This window comes from Bacillus rossius, chromosome 3 (genome assembly GCF_032445375.1).
Source record: "Bacillus rossius redtenbacheri isolate Brsri chromosome 3, Brsri_v3, whole genome shotgun sequence".
Taxonomy (NCBI): domain Eukaryota; kingdom Metazoa; phylum Arthropoda; class Insecta; order Phasmatodea; family Bacillidae; genus Bacillus; species Bacillus rossius.
Window position 1 is genome coordinate 4,301,035 of NC_086332.1, and position 16,684 is coordinate 4,317,718.

General features: G+C 36.8%; 1 protein-coding gene across 1 annotated transcript; it reads left to right on the forward strand.

The window, feature by feature from the left end:
- Positions 1–1,010: 1,010 nt before the first annotated feature.
- LOC134530118 (vitamin K epoxide reductase complex subunit 1) lies at positions 1,011–12,524 on the forward strand. The gene is made up of 3 exons (XM_063364723.1): positions 1,011–1,324; positions 9,347–9,456; positions 10,568–12,524. Exons 1-3 carry the CDS (start codon positions 1,155–1,157, stop codon positions 10,798–10,800), a joined length of 513 nt encoding a protein of 170 aa, XP_063220793.1. The 5' UTR covers positions 1,011–1,154; the 3' UTR covers positions 10,801–12,524.
- Positions 12,525–16,684: the final 4,160 nt, after the last annotated feature.

Genomic DNA, 16,684 nt, shown 5'->3' on the forward strand with positions numbered 1-16,684 from the left:
GATCTTGTTAACGAGGCTTATCGCGAGGAATCCTGTCACAGCCTGGATGACCACGTCGGTAGACGAACATTTCATCCACGCTGTGACCCAAACCCGTACTACCTCTCGCAGAGCGGAGCGAAGCAGGTCCACTCCGTGCGACTCCCAGTAGGCAACTGACTGACACTCCGCCGCCCGCCCGTGCGTCTGTGGAGGGGAGGAAGGGGAAACGGGCCGGCGGGGAAGACGCAACTCGCGCGGTGGGCCAGGCTTGCCGATCTACATGATAATGACACAGCACTTGAATGAGTTAAAGAATTAATACAAAAGAAGTATTTACACAACATTTACACACACTCGTGGAGGCTCGTGGTTACTTAAAGAAAATGCATAAAAACATAACTATTTATACACTGTGACGTCTGCTGACGTACCAGGGCGCACACGGGTGCATCCCTGCTTGTAGCAATGCACTTAGGTTGCACTAGCAATGCAAGAGAGGACGTTGACGAGGCATAACGGCCTGAAGGAGCCGAGGCGACACTTGGGTCGATGTCACTATTTATGGATGGTATTCTAAGACTACAGGTAACGTAGAAAATATGCAGTACCTTGTTGGGATTTAACTGTAACCTAACTCGCAGTTCGTATTCCAAAAGTTTTCAAACCGAATAGCAAATCAACGAAAAAATTACCTCTGCACATGCGCGGAATTTGAGCAGCAGAAGGGCAATGAGTAGCACACTAAAATACGTTGCCTTAAAATAAGGGATAGGCAGTGTCCTATGGTGCACTTGAAATATGGTTAGGGTACATGCATAACATATTGAACACCTAAACCTAAGCCTTAAAAATCATGTGTTGTCCCGAACACATCCCAACTTCTCCTAAAAGAACAAAACATATAAACTAATGACAAAAATACAAAATTAAAAAACCTCTAATGTTATTTTTTTTTTTATTAAAATTAAGTGATAAAATAAATCACTCACCACACTTTTAGGAATTTTCATACGAAGAAAAACGGTCGAACTAAACACTGAAGACTTTTTATTTACAAATTACGTAATGGATGATTATCTATATTACGTTCTTAGTCTCTGAAATTTTCGAGGATGTTGCTGGGAAGCGCAAAAGTTTGAACTTTGGCTTGTGTTTGGTAAATCTGAACGATAATGAAGGCAGTAACAATAATAAACACTTGTTCTATTGTCTCAAGTTTTGTTGGTTTGGTTTTGTCTTTATACGCATATTCCATCGAATTAAATAAAGAACATGATCCTGATTATCAAGCTCTTTGTGACATTAGTGACTACATTAGTTGTTCTAAAGTATTTTTGTCTGAGTGAGTAGTTATTATAGTTTTGTATACTGTATACTGTATAGCAAATGGTTTAAAACAATTATTGTTAGTCATAATGCTTTTCATAGTAAATGTTGGTAATTTGCTAGATTAAGTAATTGCTCTTCTCAAAAATAAAAATTAAAAGAAAAAAATCAGAATAAATTTTTGATAGTTGTATTTTTGTGTGTAAGAGAAAAAAGTTAAAACTAAGTTTATTCCTTAATCCTGATGGCATGATCATGTATGATGATCCTGTGGTGCATGATACTTGCTGTTTTAATTCAGTATATTAAAAAATCCTGGCCATAACTAGTTATTAACAACAAAAACCATGCTAGGAAGTAAATAAAAAATTAATATTCAGATTTTTATTTGATCTGATAATATGATTATAATTCATTGTTACATCACAATTTTTGTTGTATCCAGGATCTTTAGATGTACTAAATTAAAACGGACATGCAACATAGGATCAATGTATTCAGGATCATGTCCTTAGGATTAAGCAGGGGCAGACTCGCAGACTCAGGATTGACTTCTGGACCTAGTTTATTACCCGTATATTACTTAAGAAGTTGTATTATCGAGTGCATATTTGACCCTTGAGGTGTGAAGGGGGGGGGGGGGCATATGCCTCCATGCCTCATCTTCTAAATCCACCTATGGGATCAAAGGATAGGTTTGGATACACAATACAAAACTTTTACCCTTTTTTTTGTAAAAATTTTAATAAAAATTCCAAAAGGATTAATTTTACTTTCTGGCATATTTCCCAATCATTATCTAAGAGGGTGTTGTGATACTTGAAGTAGTTCACTAGTTATTGACAATTTTATAGAATTGTTGGGTTAGGTACATTAAAAAATACTTTATAATGGTGTGGCCATTTGGTTAGGTTAGGTTAGGTTAGAGACGTTTAAAACTTTAAAATTGTGTGAACGGTTGGTTAGATTACCGTCTTTAGATGTGTTTTCAAATTGTGTTATTGGTTGGCAAGCTACATTAAAAATACTGTTAAATAGTAAGACCAGTTGGATTTGGTTAAGTTAGCCACATTTTATACAGGTAATACCTAGCAGTTCGAACAATTTTACAGTAGTTTTAGTGCAGCAAACACCTAACCAAATTTCTACACTCATTTAAATGTAGCATGCCTAACCTAACCAATCATGCTCACAATATCACAACAGTATTTGTAATGTGTAACATAACCACTCATTAAAATAATAAATAACTAGTAAATTACTTGAACTATTATCACAATACCTTTGTAAAGAATGATTGTAAAACATGCCAGGAAGTTAAAAATAATTATTTTGGTTGGGAAAATGTCTCTCCTCCAGAATTGCCTCAGCTGGGTTACTTTAAAATAGTGTAAATGTTTGGTTGAGTTAGTTTTTTGATATTAAAAATAATTTTAAATATTGTGGATGGTTGGTTAGGTTAGTTACATGTAAAATATTATAAAATCATTCCAATGGTTAGTTAAGAATTTATTACAATTTTAAATGTAGTTAATTTAACCAAACCAACTGCCCATCTGTTTTATAGTATAATTCCAATGTAGCTAACCTAGACAGGTTCACACAATTTCAATTGTTTTTAAGCATTAACTTAACCAACCGTTCTGATTTTACGCTACTTTTTTATGTTCCTAATCTAACATGATCAGTCATTGAAACGGGTAACTTCTTGAGGTATCACAAAACCATCTTAGAGAATGATTAGAAAACATACCAGGTGATTAATAATGAACATTTGGGTAAATTGTAAGGGTCTCAGCTTTTCCATGAAAAAAAATTATAAAATTCCAAATGATGTGTTTTGGAACACTATAGATGTTCCTCTATTTAGCCTGGAAACGGTGTTTCCAAATTCCATCTGGTTTCTTAGAAATTACCATTTATAGGTTACAGTAGTGACGTGGCCGGGGGTTGTTGTTCGGATGTTAGGCTGTAATTTAATGGGCGCCACCACGTGTAGGGGCACGTGGACCCGGCAAGACTCCTATCCCAGGGCGTGACGTCGCCCGTGTGGAGACGTGACCCGTTTCCCCCGAATACTGCCTATGCAATAACCAGACCTACAGCCCGCTCTCAGCGTCGGGCACGCTTTAATCCCTACCGTGGGCTCTCAGGGCGTCCCACACGCCCTTAGGTACTCGGGTAACACACACGTGGTCAATCACAACACAAGATACGGGCCCGGGTTTTTATTGGCCTTGCATACACATCGGCACGATAACTCTTTACATACTCCTAGTCTCGTCGTTTAACAGTCAAAAGCCTTACGGCGCAATAGGCTTAGGTGAGGCCGGCCACCACGTGGCCGTGCTAGATTGTTCGCGAAAGTTTAAAGTCCCGTTACCGGAGTTAACAGATATTAATCAAACAGTCGGCTCCCGAGGTAGGCCCCGGGGATACACGAAAGCGTTTTAGAGTACTTACTAGTCGACAGAATTACCGGATCAGATGAATATCAAAGTTGAAGAACCCGGAGTGCGGCGTGCTTCCTACCTCGGTGAGCGCTAGAGATCGACTGGGATGAGCAATGGCCGTCGGGGTGGCTAGACAATGACGCAGCGCCAAAACGGATGGTACCGTTATTCGGGCCGTATTGCGCCGAGGCTTACTCAAGAAAACCCTAAAAGCTATTTTTTAATCTCTTACATAGAATTATAAAATATAAGAATTACATTAGAAATTTATTATGCAGTTCTAAATAAAAGGTGAAGATCGGTTTTGCATTATGGCCTCGGCAAGTCTACGTCTCTGGCGGCCTGCAGGATACGTCATCAAGACACTTAAAATTTACGTTAATTATTGAAATGACAAATATTATAAAAATAACAGGGGTTAAAAAGGAAAGCGAATTACAAACATCCAATTACTAATAATTTAAGGGTATGAAGCACTGATTCTACTGCGCCCTCTTCCTGTGGTTCGCGGCGCCCTCACACGCACACATACACATGTCGGCGGGAGATTCAAACGCCAGGGAAGGAGTGGAGTGGCGGGGTGTGATGGCATATCGAGCTGGGCGTAGCCCCGGACGATGTCAGTAGGTAGCCTGTGCAGTGATACAGCAGTCACATTTTTTTGCCTTTTTGTGTTTTATCAACATAGCCGAGACTGTTTTCCACGAGAGATTGGCTGGATTGTTGTTGTTGCCCTACTGATAACTTGATACTTGCTGCATGTGATCCTGTATTCTCAAGATATCCTTAGGAATATATGTAGCTGAGGCAATTTTTAAAAAGACAGCAACATTTAATGTCAGTGCGTTACGGCCGGGGCCAAGACTTTTCAACCCTAATTGTGCATAATTACATAAATACGTACTGACATTAAAAACCCTTGTCTTTTTGAAAACAGCCTTGGCTACGCTATTATTAGTAATTATTAGTGAAAAAATGTTTGGTTTCGTTAAGTTTGCGACGTTAAAATAGCTACTTATTGTAATTTTTCATGACAAGAAGTACATTAAAAAAATACCATGTTAAGAATTTTTGTCACGGAAACGTTGCTACGCCAGAAAATTACCTAAATGCTTGTTACTCAGTAAAAATAAAATTACAATTGTTTTTGGTTGTAGTAATTTCATTGCCACAAATGATGAGCATTTGTTAGTTCCTTAAGAATACATTTGGATTCCAATAGCCTAAGATTTTCAGTTGTTATAGTTTGAGTTAGAACTTTTTTTTGAGAAAAAAATAATTTTTGTTTTTGTTTTTTTGATCTTGGCTGAAGATCATATACAAGGGCATTTTTACATTCCAGCTATCCTTCCTCCTATGATTTTAAACTGATGTCGAACAGGGCTTTGCCCCTGAGAGCCTGGTAGGACTCCGCTCACTACCCGACCTTCACCGATCCTTTTTAGGCATTTGAACCACCGTAGTACATGAACGCCATGTGATGTGTGTATGTTCAAACAGTTGAGCCACAACTCTGGAAGACATTCGACCATTCAGTGCTACATAGGCCTTTTGTAATGATTTAGTTTGATCCCCAAGGTTCTATGTTTTCAGCAGACTGGCTTGAAGCACCTATACACAGAATTTAAATAGTTATACATATAAACATTTAACAAAGATGTAGCAGGACGATCTTGAGCGGACACAAAGTGGGCCAAAATTGAGAATACATATTTTGAATCCTAATTACTAAACTACTTTATGTTCATTATTAAATTTTTTTAAATATAAAGGTTTTTTTTTTATCGTTTTGAATACCCATGGCACAAATTGTAATCAGTTTAACTGTTGTTTGCTTGGTGGGGGGAGAGTGCGCTCTGTCGCTCTAGTCTTGCATCATCGCTAGCCGAGGTAGGACACACTGGCATGAAAAATTAGACAAATTATATTTCTTCATTTATCTATGTTTGAGCCATCAAATAAACAATATAAAGTGTGTCACGAAATAAATGTGATACCTACTTCTACCAAACAATACAAACCTACAAATAATTTTTCAACTCTAAAATGTTTTCATCTGGTTTGACTTCTGTGTACCAGCATCCAGCATTGTTTTTCACTTGAGCACCAAGTCATTCTCAACGTCCGTATGGCGCAAGTGGACTCATCATTTAGGTAGTAACAATTATCGTAATAGGACATTATGGAAAACTCTGGCCAATTAGCACTGGCGAAGCACCGGCACCCCGGGGACTGCCATCGCTGGCCAAGTTATTCTGTTTACCTTTATTAATTCAAATCGCTTTCTTAATGTCCTCGGGACCGGCCTCGGGCGGCAGACTGTTTAAACGAGACTTTTGAAACATGACCGTGTGTAACTCGGTGCAGCCACGGGGGTGGCTCTTGCAATCCCTAAATTGATTCATGCCATAGAACTCTGTAACAGTTAAACGAGGTGTGTACAGGGGGAGAGCTGCAATTGTAACAAGAACAAAAGCGCGTGAGAAATTCCGTAATTCTTTCTGGCCACGTGCCGACCATCTGCAGGTGTCAGTCGTGTGGGACGCCTGAAGAGCCCCCTTTGCCATCTCCTAGTGTAAGCATGCCCGACTCTAAGAGCTGTGTCATGTCACACCGTGAGAGGAGTCCGCATCGGGTCCGTGTGGCGCCCACTCAACATCTTTCCTAACGAAACGTAACCCTCCAAACAATGGGAAAAAACGAACAAAAAAAAATCATTTAATGCTTTCTGAAGCAATTTATCTTTTTATTTTTAATAATTAACTGAACAATGAATGCAACAGGTAGCTCGTGCTGCATAAAGCAGTTGTGCATTTTATAAAATTAAAAATGGGTGAGAAATTTAGTCTGAGCAATGAAATTAAAAACGTGGGATTTAATGGATTATTCAGAAACATTAGCCAAACACAAAAACTCAATTTTCATAATTGAATATGAAACTCTTTTTTTTGCATAAAAGTTTTTAAGCTTAATAATTTTTTAAGTTCAACTTTATAGATTCTTAAAACATAAATAAATAATTGGAAAGTTTACTAAATATTTTTTTTTAATTCTAACTGAATTAAAAAAGAAAACTCACTAGTTGTGAAGTGCAATGAAATCAAGTAAAATTCTGTGATTTACGATATTAAATTTTAGTAAATATAAATGGAATATTCTTAAAATTGCTCACTTAGATAGAAAAATTAATTCAAAAAGTAATTTTAAGTAGGATTAAAGAAGGCCATTATTAAATGGTACCATCGCAAATATGTCATTTTGTTTCTCTGAGTACGAGCGAAGAAATCGCAATGGCCATTCCTGTTTACATGTAGCAGCCACACCCACCACCTGACAGCAACTTTATCATTGCGATTAGTACTTATACATTATTTTCAGATACTTTTTTAATTTACATTTCTTACTTATTTCATTTTGTAAATATTTTCATTAGGTAACACATTTTTTTTGTTTTATATGATTTTTACTCCATGATTTCCCTAGTTTTCGTAGCCCTCCTAAGATTCCATTTGGAAAGGAATAAAACACTCTTTTGTGGGATAATAAAGTATCATCAGATTCGGTTGTCCTTAAAAATACAATTTTGAATTTATTTCCCGAAAGAGTCTATAACCTCCACATTTACCCAAACTGGACCTAACTAACCTTCATCAGTCCATGGGTAGCCCATGGAATGCCGAGGTTTGTGGAAGTCACAGTTAATTACATCAATTCACATGGTTACACTTTGTAAAACCTCAGTAAAACTACCATTATAAAATGCACATTCACTAACAGAAAAATGAATTACCTCCCCACTTACTGCCACAGTCAAATAAATGTACCTTTAAAAGACAACACATTTGTAATGCTTTAGAGAACCAACAAAATGTTAAATATAATTGATGCCATGATTGTTCCAACACAGTTTTCCTGTTTAATAAATTACAGGTATTATAAGCATTATTTTTAAGAATTCTATGATAAATTTCATGTCTAAGTTTAGTAGTATATATTTATTTGCAACATGAGAATATGAATGTACTCATTATCGAGGATAGATCTTTACACATCTCTGGCACGTAACTGAAAAACTCACATTTTTTAAAAAATATTTATGAGAATAAAATAATAGTTTTTATTCAGTCGAAAACAAAGTATTCAAGTATGTTCAATTCCTCAATACAGAGGAAAAAAAATTACATAAATTATATTTATTTATGTATCTATGTTTGAGCCATCAAATAAACAATATAAATTGTAACCTACAAATAATTTTTCAACTCTAAAATGTTTTCATCTGGTTTGACTTCTGTGTACCAGCATCCAGCATTATTTTCACTTGAGCACCAAGAGTCATTCTCATCATCCGTACAGCGCAAGTGGACACCTCATTTAGGTAGTAACAATTATCGTAATAGGACACTATCGGAAACTCTGGCCAATTAGCATTGGCGAAGCGCGAGGCAATTTACTGCATTGCTTCCGAGCTATTTTCCACTCCACGCTGCTAGATGCCACAACTGTAAACTAGTCTCATGTACTTTAAAATGTAGGTCCACCCCACACAGCCAGGTTCGCTGGCATCACTTGTCCCGTGTATTTCTTGCCAGTTTCCCGTATTGTCCGTATTACAATATTTGGTAGTAATAAACCAACCTTGTATGTGGGAGTCGGTGGTAATTGCTCGATTGTTTATTACAATGACATTGACAGAATGTTTAAGACATTTAGGTTTTTATTCCAAAGCTACTTCGAGTTTAATGGCGGCAATTTTTTAATGATCGGGAAAAGCAAGTGGTCATCCTGTTGTAGAATTTTAATGTATGCCAAGTATGTAATTGTTTCTTTGCGTAAATAATTGAATTTTTTTTTGTTGGTGGTTTTGTTACCCATATTAGCACTTTTTTAAGTTTAGTTTATTGCAGTCATTAATTACATAGTTTTGTGTGTCTGTACAAATATATTGAACTAGCCATACATACAAATATTTCTTCTAATCTTCCATTATTTGAAACAGCCAATGGTCTTGCAGCGAGAGTTGCTGGTCAGTCATCTGTACATTAAAAAGAATAAAAAAAGGAAGGAAAACAAAACAAAAATTACAATAACCTGTTTGTATTTTCACTGACAATAATATTCATTAACAAAATTTAAAGAATGGCCAATTTGAAAGTTTTAAGTTTGATTGTTTACGAATTGTGAATTTGATAAGCATATTGCTTGTAAATGTGAGGCAGCTTGTTGCATAACTTGCTTGCCTTTTTGTTGCAAAGTTAGTTTTACATGGTTTTTAATTGAAAAGAGAACTAGACAGCATTGTGAACAGAATTAAAAAAAAACTTCCATTCAAAATGTTGGGTGAGTTATTTTTGTTAAAAAACAATATTTTAACTGAAAACTTGTCCACGCTTATTTTGTTTGAACAGTTGCTGTTTAGTAAGATCTTTTCATTGAACTGTATTGAATGAATTTGGTGCCTGAATAATATTAATTGTATGTACTCATCCAAATACTGTATTCATGTTCTGATTAATCTGGCTGGTTTTTTTACATTATATATTAATATATGGTTTGTTCTGTTTCTCTGTTTTTAACTGACCCAGGTACGGCAAAGGATTCGGGCTAGTGACGCATCTTGTGGGAGAAGACTCTGTCCTAAATCAGCCCAACAGCCTGATGGGAATAGTTTTCTACGCTATTCTCATAGTGCTGAGTAAGTACACTTTAGTACAAGTGTTGCACGAAAACTGACTGGCCGGCATTTATTGCAAAGGTTTTGTAAAATGCATGGAAAAATTTGGAAATCTTACAATTTATAGGAATCTATAGTATTTGACATTTAATTTTATGTCCTATTGTTAAGAACCTGGTATTGGATTAGTTATTGTTCGTGGGAGATTGAAAAAAATTTTGTCTACATTGAAGAACTTTATAACACAAAACGTATTATTTTATTGGAAAAGGTTTTAACTAACGTTGTTAAGGACCCCGCCTACCTGGCTACACATACGGTATGCAGAGCTTCAGAAAAAAAAATCACATTATTCCAAAACTGTTCAAGGTATCCGAGTGGGGTCTGTTTACCAAAAGCATTAACGAATACGCTGAAGGCAGATGAGTAGTTATGTTTCAGTATTTCGTTAATAAACTGTATTTTTATAAGAGTTAAAAAGGCTAAAACACTGTTTTTTCAGAATAATTTTAATGCATGAAACATCAGTTACAGATTCTTGAAAGCACTCAAAGAACTTGCACTAAATATTTATCTTCACTTCTCCATCATATGATTTATAATATTTACCACTGTTATCTTGTGTTTGCCACATAAACGACAAGAAGACTGTTCACTTAGAGGCATTACCGCGCTAGAAACGCCAGCGATTGTCGCACCTGTCATCCCGCCTCACTACCACAAATACACCCTCTTCGTGACATATGCTTCAATATTATTGTCATGGTGGCATTGTTTCAGCAATTTTGTCCAATTTTGACTTTCCTTGTAGAATATAGCATACAGCAAAGAACACAAACCAGGACTATGTTACAGTAGGCAAGCATGTTGCCTTATGTAAGTAAAGTGATTCAAAGCCCACATTTTTTGGCATACAATAGACTAAAGCAATTCTTTGGATAGCAGTGCATTTTTTTACCCTACCTTTTATTGTTTATTTTTGTGATAAATTTCAGTAATTTTATAAATATATATAGCAATATATATATATAAAAAGCCACGTCATTGCATAAACTTTACAGTGACTTCAGGCAACATGAAATGACACAATGATTGCGTGACTTGAGACGTGTTACCTGGCGTGTGTTTGCAGGTTGTGTGAACAGCACCACATGGACCAAAGTACTTGTGGCACTGACTGCCCTGTCCAACGTGACTTCTGTTTACCTGGCATACATTCTGTTTGTGGTCCTGCAAGACCTCTGTGTGGTGTGCATATCCACTTACGTTGTGAACTTCATCAGTCTGCTACTGGCAGTGACCAAGCTGAAGAAACTGTCTCCCAAAATTTCTAGGAGTAGCAGAAAGAGGAAGAAGAAGAATTAATTACTGGATTATTGATATATATTTTTAGGCACATGCTGACTTTTGAGTCTGTGTCGAAGTTGGATACTTGAAGGCATGCCACTGTTATAACTTTTCTTAAATATAATTTGTTTGATGTTCACCACTGAATTTAACTGAGCTTAGTAATGAATATATTTAATAGTTTGGTTCATAGTTTGTATAGTAACTTTATGTTATTCTTTCTAAATTTTACAATACTTGGTGTAAATTAGTCTTTAGTACTTAAAGAGAAATTCTCTAGCATTTGTTAAGGGGACAAGTTTTACAGACAGGGCACAGTTGTTACAGGTTCTTATTTATATTTTTATTTAACACTTACCCACTTGCACTAACAATAACTGCGTAGTCGACGAGTCCATGCAAAGAAACATTCACATCGTGCCAACTTTTATAATTTGGGACGAGAGAGGATAGATGGAACCTATCATGTGTTTTCTGCCTCAGCCTTTGTAATGTTGAGTGTCTCACCGTGATCTCGCGGCTCGACACCGCGGCGTGCCCTAGCTAGGGCAGTCGTGGCCCATGTCACAGCCGGTCTCCGCGATGCAGTGTAGGTCGGAGCATAGACATCTCGTTTCTATGAGCAGTTGCTGGAGACAAGAATTTATGGTTTTATTTTTGTTCAATTTTGTTTTTAAAACAGCAGATTTTGATGTTATTTTTTTTTTTACAAATTAAATTTTGTAATACTTATTACTTATTCCACCAAAATAGTGTAACATGTGTATATTACATTTTTACGATAAAATAATTTGCAATAATTTTGTCTGAAAACAGATAGTATTCAGAACCAAGAAAATAAATCTGCAAGCCTTTACAGCTTTAAAAGTGATTCAATAAGAGATCTACGATCAAACAAATTAAATTTTTTTTCTCTGATCTATGCATTTTCGTAAATACAATCTTTGTATAGAATTATGACATTCCTTGAATTAACAAACATTAAAAAGATTTTTTTGGTTGTGATTTATGTTTAGGGTAAATGCTGCTTTATTTAGGGCCGGTCTTACCATCCCTTGGCAAGGTCCGGGTAAAATTTATCTCCTTGGCAAATGACAAAATGCGTCTTACCATCTATGAGTAGGCGTACCCGGAAGATAAATAATTGTCGATTTTACCGGGAGGTTGAAGCTCTGGGTAAATCGCTACCCGGCAGATAACTATATGATCTGTGCGCCACATCGTGGCGCGTTTATTGCAATGTGTTGAATTGTGTTCATTTGCCAAAACATGGTGCATGGACTGTAATTTTCTTCCCTCGTTTATCTAATTGGCCAAAGCAGGATTCGTCGATGTCGTCAATAATGTTTGTGAGACTTTTGGAGACGATGACGACGATGAAGAGATCATTGAAGTAATCAATGCTTTAGCAAGAGGTCCACGTATATTTAGAGAAAGAACAGACCATTTGAACCAATGGAACGATAAAGAGTTTTCAGCGAGATTAAGGCTAAGTAATGATACAGTTCTGCACTTGGAAGAGTTTGACCACTGATTAGATCGCGAACAGAGAGGTGATTGATTGCTTTTACCAAAAAAAATGCATTTGTTTTTACATTACAAATGTATGCTTATGCTATATATTCTGTAAAATTGAATGAAACTGATAGGTTTATAGGTTATATCGGACCATAAAATGTGCATAATGTTTTTGCATTGTCAACATCGCTTCAATAAAATATTCCTGCTTTTATTTTGTAAATTACATTCAGAATGTGCTTTATTTTGGCTGTTCTGAATTCTCAAAGTGCCTTTTTGTATGCCTACCCCAGTGTCCTAACCTACATGAAAACAACAGTTTGTCATCTTGTTGCTTTTATTTCCCCCAGAAATCATGCAGTCTCGCCACTGAACAAACTGTTGCTGACACTGCGGTTTTATGCCCTGGGAACAATGCTATACAGTGTTGGAGATTTTGTAGGTGTCAGTAAAGCAACAGCTTGTAGAATAATTAAACAAGTGACATTTGGAATTGCTTCATTGAGACATGCATATATTAGGATGCCATCGACTGAGCAAGAAATAAGAAATGCTCAGACAAATTTCTACGAAAAATGGCCCAGTTTCCAAAAGTAATTGGTGCTATTGATTGCACACATGTAAGACTTAAGTCCCCAGGTGGGTATTTTTTAAAAATCATGTTTCATTACTTTAATAGGGCATAAGTTTGCATATACATGAGCTTTAGTTTTTTGCACGTTTTGCTGCCCCCCTTTGTTGCACTTGGTAAACAGAAACTATGGTCACAGTGTGAATTACAGCTGTAGCCTTATTTGACAAGAATTGTTTTAAAGAGAAAGGAAATTCTAATTAAAACTACCGCAACCTCTTCTCCTTGACAAGTATTTATTTATATTCCCAAATTACCGGGCAAATTTTCATCACAATGTAAATACACTAAGCCTTCGGTACTCTAATGTTTAGCAAGATAAAATAAAAATCTGAGGGCCAATCACAATCATCGTTTCTTCAATATCTCTGTCAAAAATATACCAACCTAACACACATCCTCGCTATCCACAGGGCAAGTTCCAGTTAGCTACACGGAGGTGTAAATGGGATGGTAAGACAGGACCATCGGGTAAAGGGTCCGGGTAGCTTATCCGCAGGGTAGCTACCTGGAAGTTTGCCTAGAGGATGGTAAGACCGGCCCTTAATGATTTAACTTGTATTATGGTGCTATATGGTGTATTAACATGGTGTTATACAGTGTATTGATATGTTTTTTGCTGTTATTTTGTTTTTATTGCAATTTTCCATTCAATTTTGTTTGTAGCAAGTACCTTTTTTACGAACTCTGAAACGTGCTTATGGTCAAAGCTTTTGTGGTCGTCCTTCGGCAGCGTCGGTGCCTAAATCCACGGACCTCTCAGCATTGCCCCAAGAACTACTCTGATGCACATTGCTTTATTCACCTGCATTTCAAAGGGCTGTTTTTCTTCACCGCACAACATTTGTAAATTACTTAGCAAAATGTATTTTGGGTAGAAAGAAGTTGGTGTGGAATTTTAAAAAAAAATTATTTAGTGTGGCAGTTTTTTACTTTAGCTACTGATTATATTTATTGAACTACTTTCATAGTATTGGTTAAGAAAGGGTGGTTGCAGGCACTTATTGTATCTCTTCTAATTTTCCATGTAGTTTGATAAATTATATCACCAAAAAAGTTGGTTTATTAATTTTCTCAGTGTTTTAAGATCATAAATTATTAATTGAGTGATAAAATTCATAGTGAATGTTCCTTCATACACTACCAATTAGCTGTTAAAAGAATATCAACACAAATACTACTTAAGGATTATATGAGTGGTTAAGGCCTAGTAAATATGTTAGGTACAACCAACAGTTTATTTTGTTTGAAAAAATTTTAATTTCACAAAACAAAATTGATTTTTTTGAATTCTTAAACTATTTGCTGAAGTATTTTTACCTCAGGGATCATTAGTAATTTTTAAGAAAAGCTGGCATCTCTCCAGTCCAGCCGACCGGTACTTCCATTTGGTGGAGCATGACTCCCGTGCCTTCTGGGCTGGACAGCTGTGTGGTAGTGTCCAGTGACTGTAGAGCGGCCTCCACCACTGGGTCGGACGTGAGGGACAGCAGGTCTGTCATCGGTGCGGAATGGCGGCCAAGTTCATTACGAATCATGTCAACGAGTTGAGAATCCACAAGCCTCCATAAATGCTTGCTTGTCCCCACAAAAGGGGGAGGGGGGGGGTTGTTTCCGCTGGATGAAGGTGAGCTGGTCAGGGATTGGCCGACAGGCCTCCCCACCGACCACTTCAGATATGCCATGTACTCGTGACATTTTCAGAAGTGCACGGTCGACCGCTCGAACACCAGGGTGAGGTGAGCTCAGGGGCGAATTATCTGATATGGCCGTTCAGCATCCCCGCCGTCACGGCCGGGGAAAGTGGTTCGTGAGGCCAAAGGACGTGGCGTGGAACTAGAAATGGATGTACACCAGAGGCTGTAAGGGCTGTTGTAGGTCGGTCGGTGCCTTCCTGTTCTACCCTGCTGTGGCATCTGTGATGTTGATGAGTCAAGTCAATGACTGGTTTGAAGTTGATGCCGAACCTGAGCAAGACGTCTTGTCAATCATGGTGATCCGGATATTGTAGGGGCTCTCACTTAGTAGGACACCGTTCCTCCGTATCTCCGACAACTGTTATTGATGGCTGTGTGTTCACGAGGTCCAAAACACACTGGCTTCATGAAGAATGGTTCTATGGTACTGTGGGGTTCACATGTACAGTGACGGTGGTGCATCGCAACAGTTCGGCTCCAGCAAGATACTGTGACTGCTGACACCATTACCATTACTTTCTTACTTCTTTTCATTATTATAAATAATTTTGATCGAAATTGGATATTTTTCACAGACCCTTTTCCTAATTTTTGAAACTAGGAAAGGGTGTGTTATTAAACTTGTAACTAGTTAAGGTAGTAAAATATCCAGAATTTATTTCGTTTGCAATAACATTATGTCTATGAAAAATAATTTTCTTGGTCCATTAGAATTTCACTTGTATGAATAATATTTTTTTTTAAATTTAAGGCTAAGTTAGTATGCTTGGCCTATGTAAAATCTGTCATAGCAACATTATGTGATTTTTATATTTGTAGTAAATAGTTTTTAAATAGTTTGTATTTATTATTTGTTTTTATCTCTGGACTATATGGTGCCTATTTATTTTTGTGCTATGGCTCTTTTAAAATTAACATTTGAATGACCATTTCTTTCCATAAAATTTTATAATTTTTATTTTAAATTTTCTCGTACAAACCAAGTCGAAATTGCATCAGAATTGATTAAAATTTGATGTTATGATTGGTGGGCTGTGTGATATGTTTCATTGTCATGTGTGTAAGAATGCGATGGCAGGCATGCATCTGGGCCGTAGACTCCTCATGTGGTGGGATGTAGTTCCTGAAAGTGTATGCCCGTTGCTTCAGTAGTTACTGAGGGCAACTGGGAGCATGAATCAAGCAAACGATGCACTCTGAATAGGTACATAGCTTTATTTGTGGGTTGGGTAAAAGTAGTGGACTCACCAGAAGAAAACTTATCTACTAATGTACAATAAACATTATTCCACAAAGCTGCAAGTCTTACTTCCATCAATATTTTTCACATTTGTTTTCCTATTCTTTCTAAGGATTATGAACAATTGCACTAGGAAAATAGAATTGCATTAAGAATAATGTGATTTGTGTTATATCTCTCTTTAGCATGGCATTTATTTGAGATTATGGTTGTTACCATAGGCGTGCCCACACATTTCCATTAGGGGGGGCCCTGCTAAATTTTTAAATCAGGAGCTGAATTTATAATGATAAATAGCCTAAATACATTCACTCATTGCCGTGTTTATACTTTTGTGCAGTATCAACGAGATATGTTTACTAGTTAATATTTATATCCGTATAATTTTAACAATCTTGAAAATATGTTTTTTTTTCCATAGACAATATTTAACGGGTACTTTCACATTTTCCCCCCTTAAATTTTCCAATAGCTTGGTCCAGATCTACCTTGAAATGAACTTCTTTTTAGTGAATGCAAACACAGCAATTCAGACAACAGAACTTTAACAAACCTCTTAAAATATTTTTTTCTTGGCCATTTTAAGGGACCTCGTGTTTTAAATAAACTAAGGCGGCTGTATTTCCAGAACAATAAAATGTTTAAAAATATTGTTAATTAGCACGCTGCAACACTGAAAAACAGTTTGAGTGTCACAGTGCCAGGAATATACGAATATTAAAGAACGCATTAGAGAAAATGCTGATCTGAGTGATTACATTAGGGGGGGCCATGGCCCACCTGGCCCCCCCTGTAGGCACGCCTATGGTTGTTACT

Bases quoted from the DNA above. Each gene is read 5' to 3' on its own strand.
- LOC134530118 (XM_063364723.1), top strand. From the start codon at position 1,155: ATGAAGGCAGTAACAATAATAAACACTTGTTCTATTGTCTCAAGTTTT. The intron at 1,325-9,346 runs GTGAGTAGTTAT...TAACTGACCCAG, and splicing joins TCTAAAGTATTTTTGTCTGA to GTACGGCAAAGGATTCGGGC. The intron at 9,457-10,567 runs GTAAGTACACTT...GTGTGTTTGCAG, and splicing joins CGCTATTCTCATAGTGCTGA to GTTGTGTGAACAGCACCACA.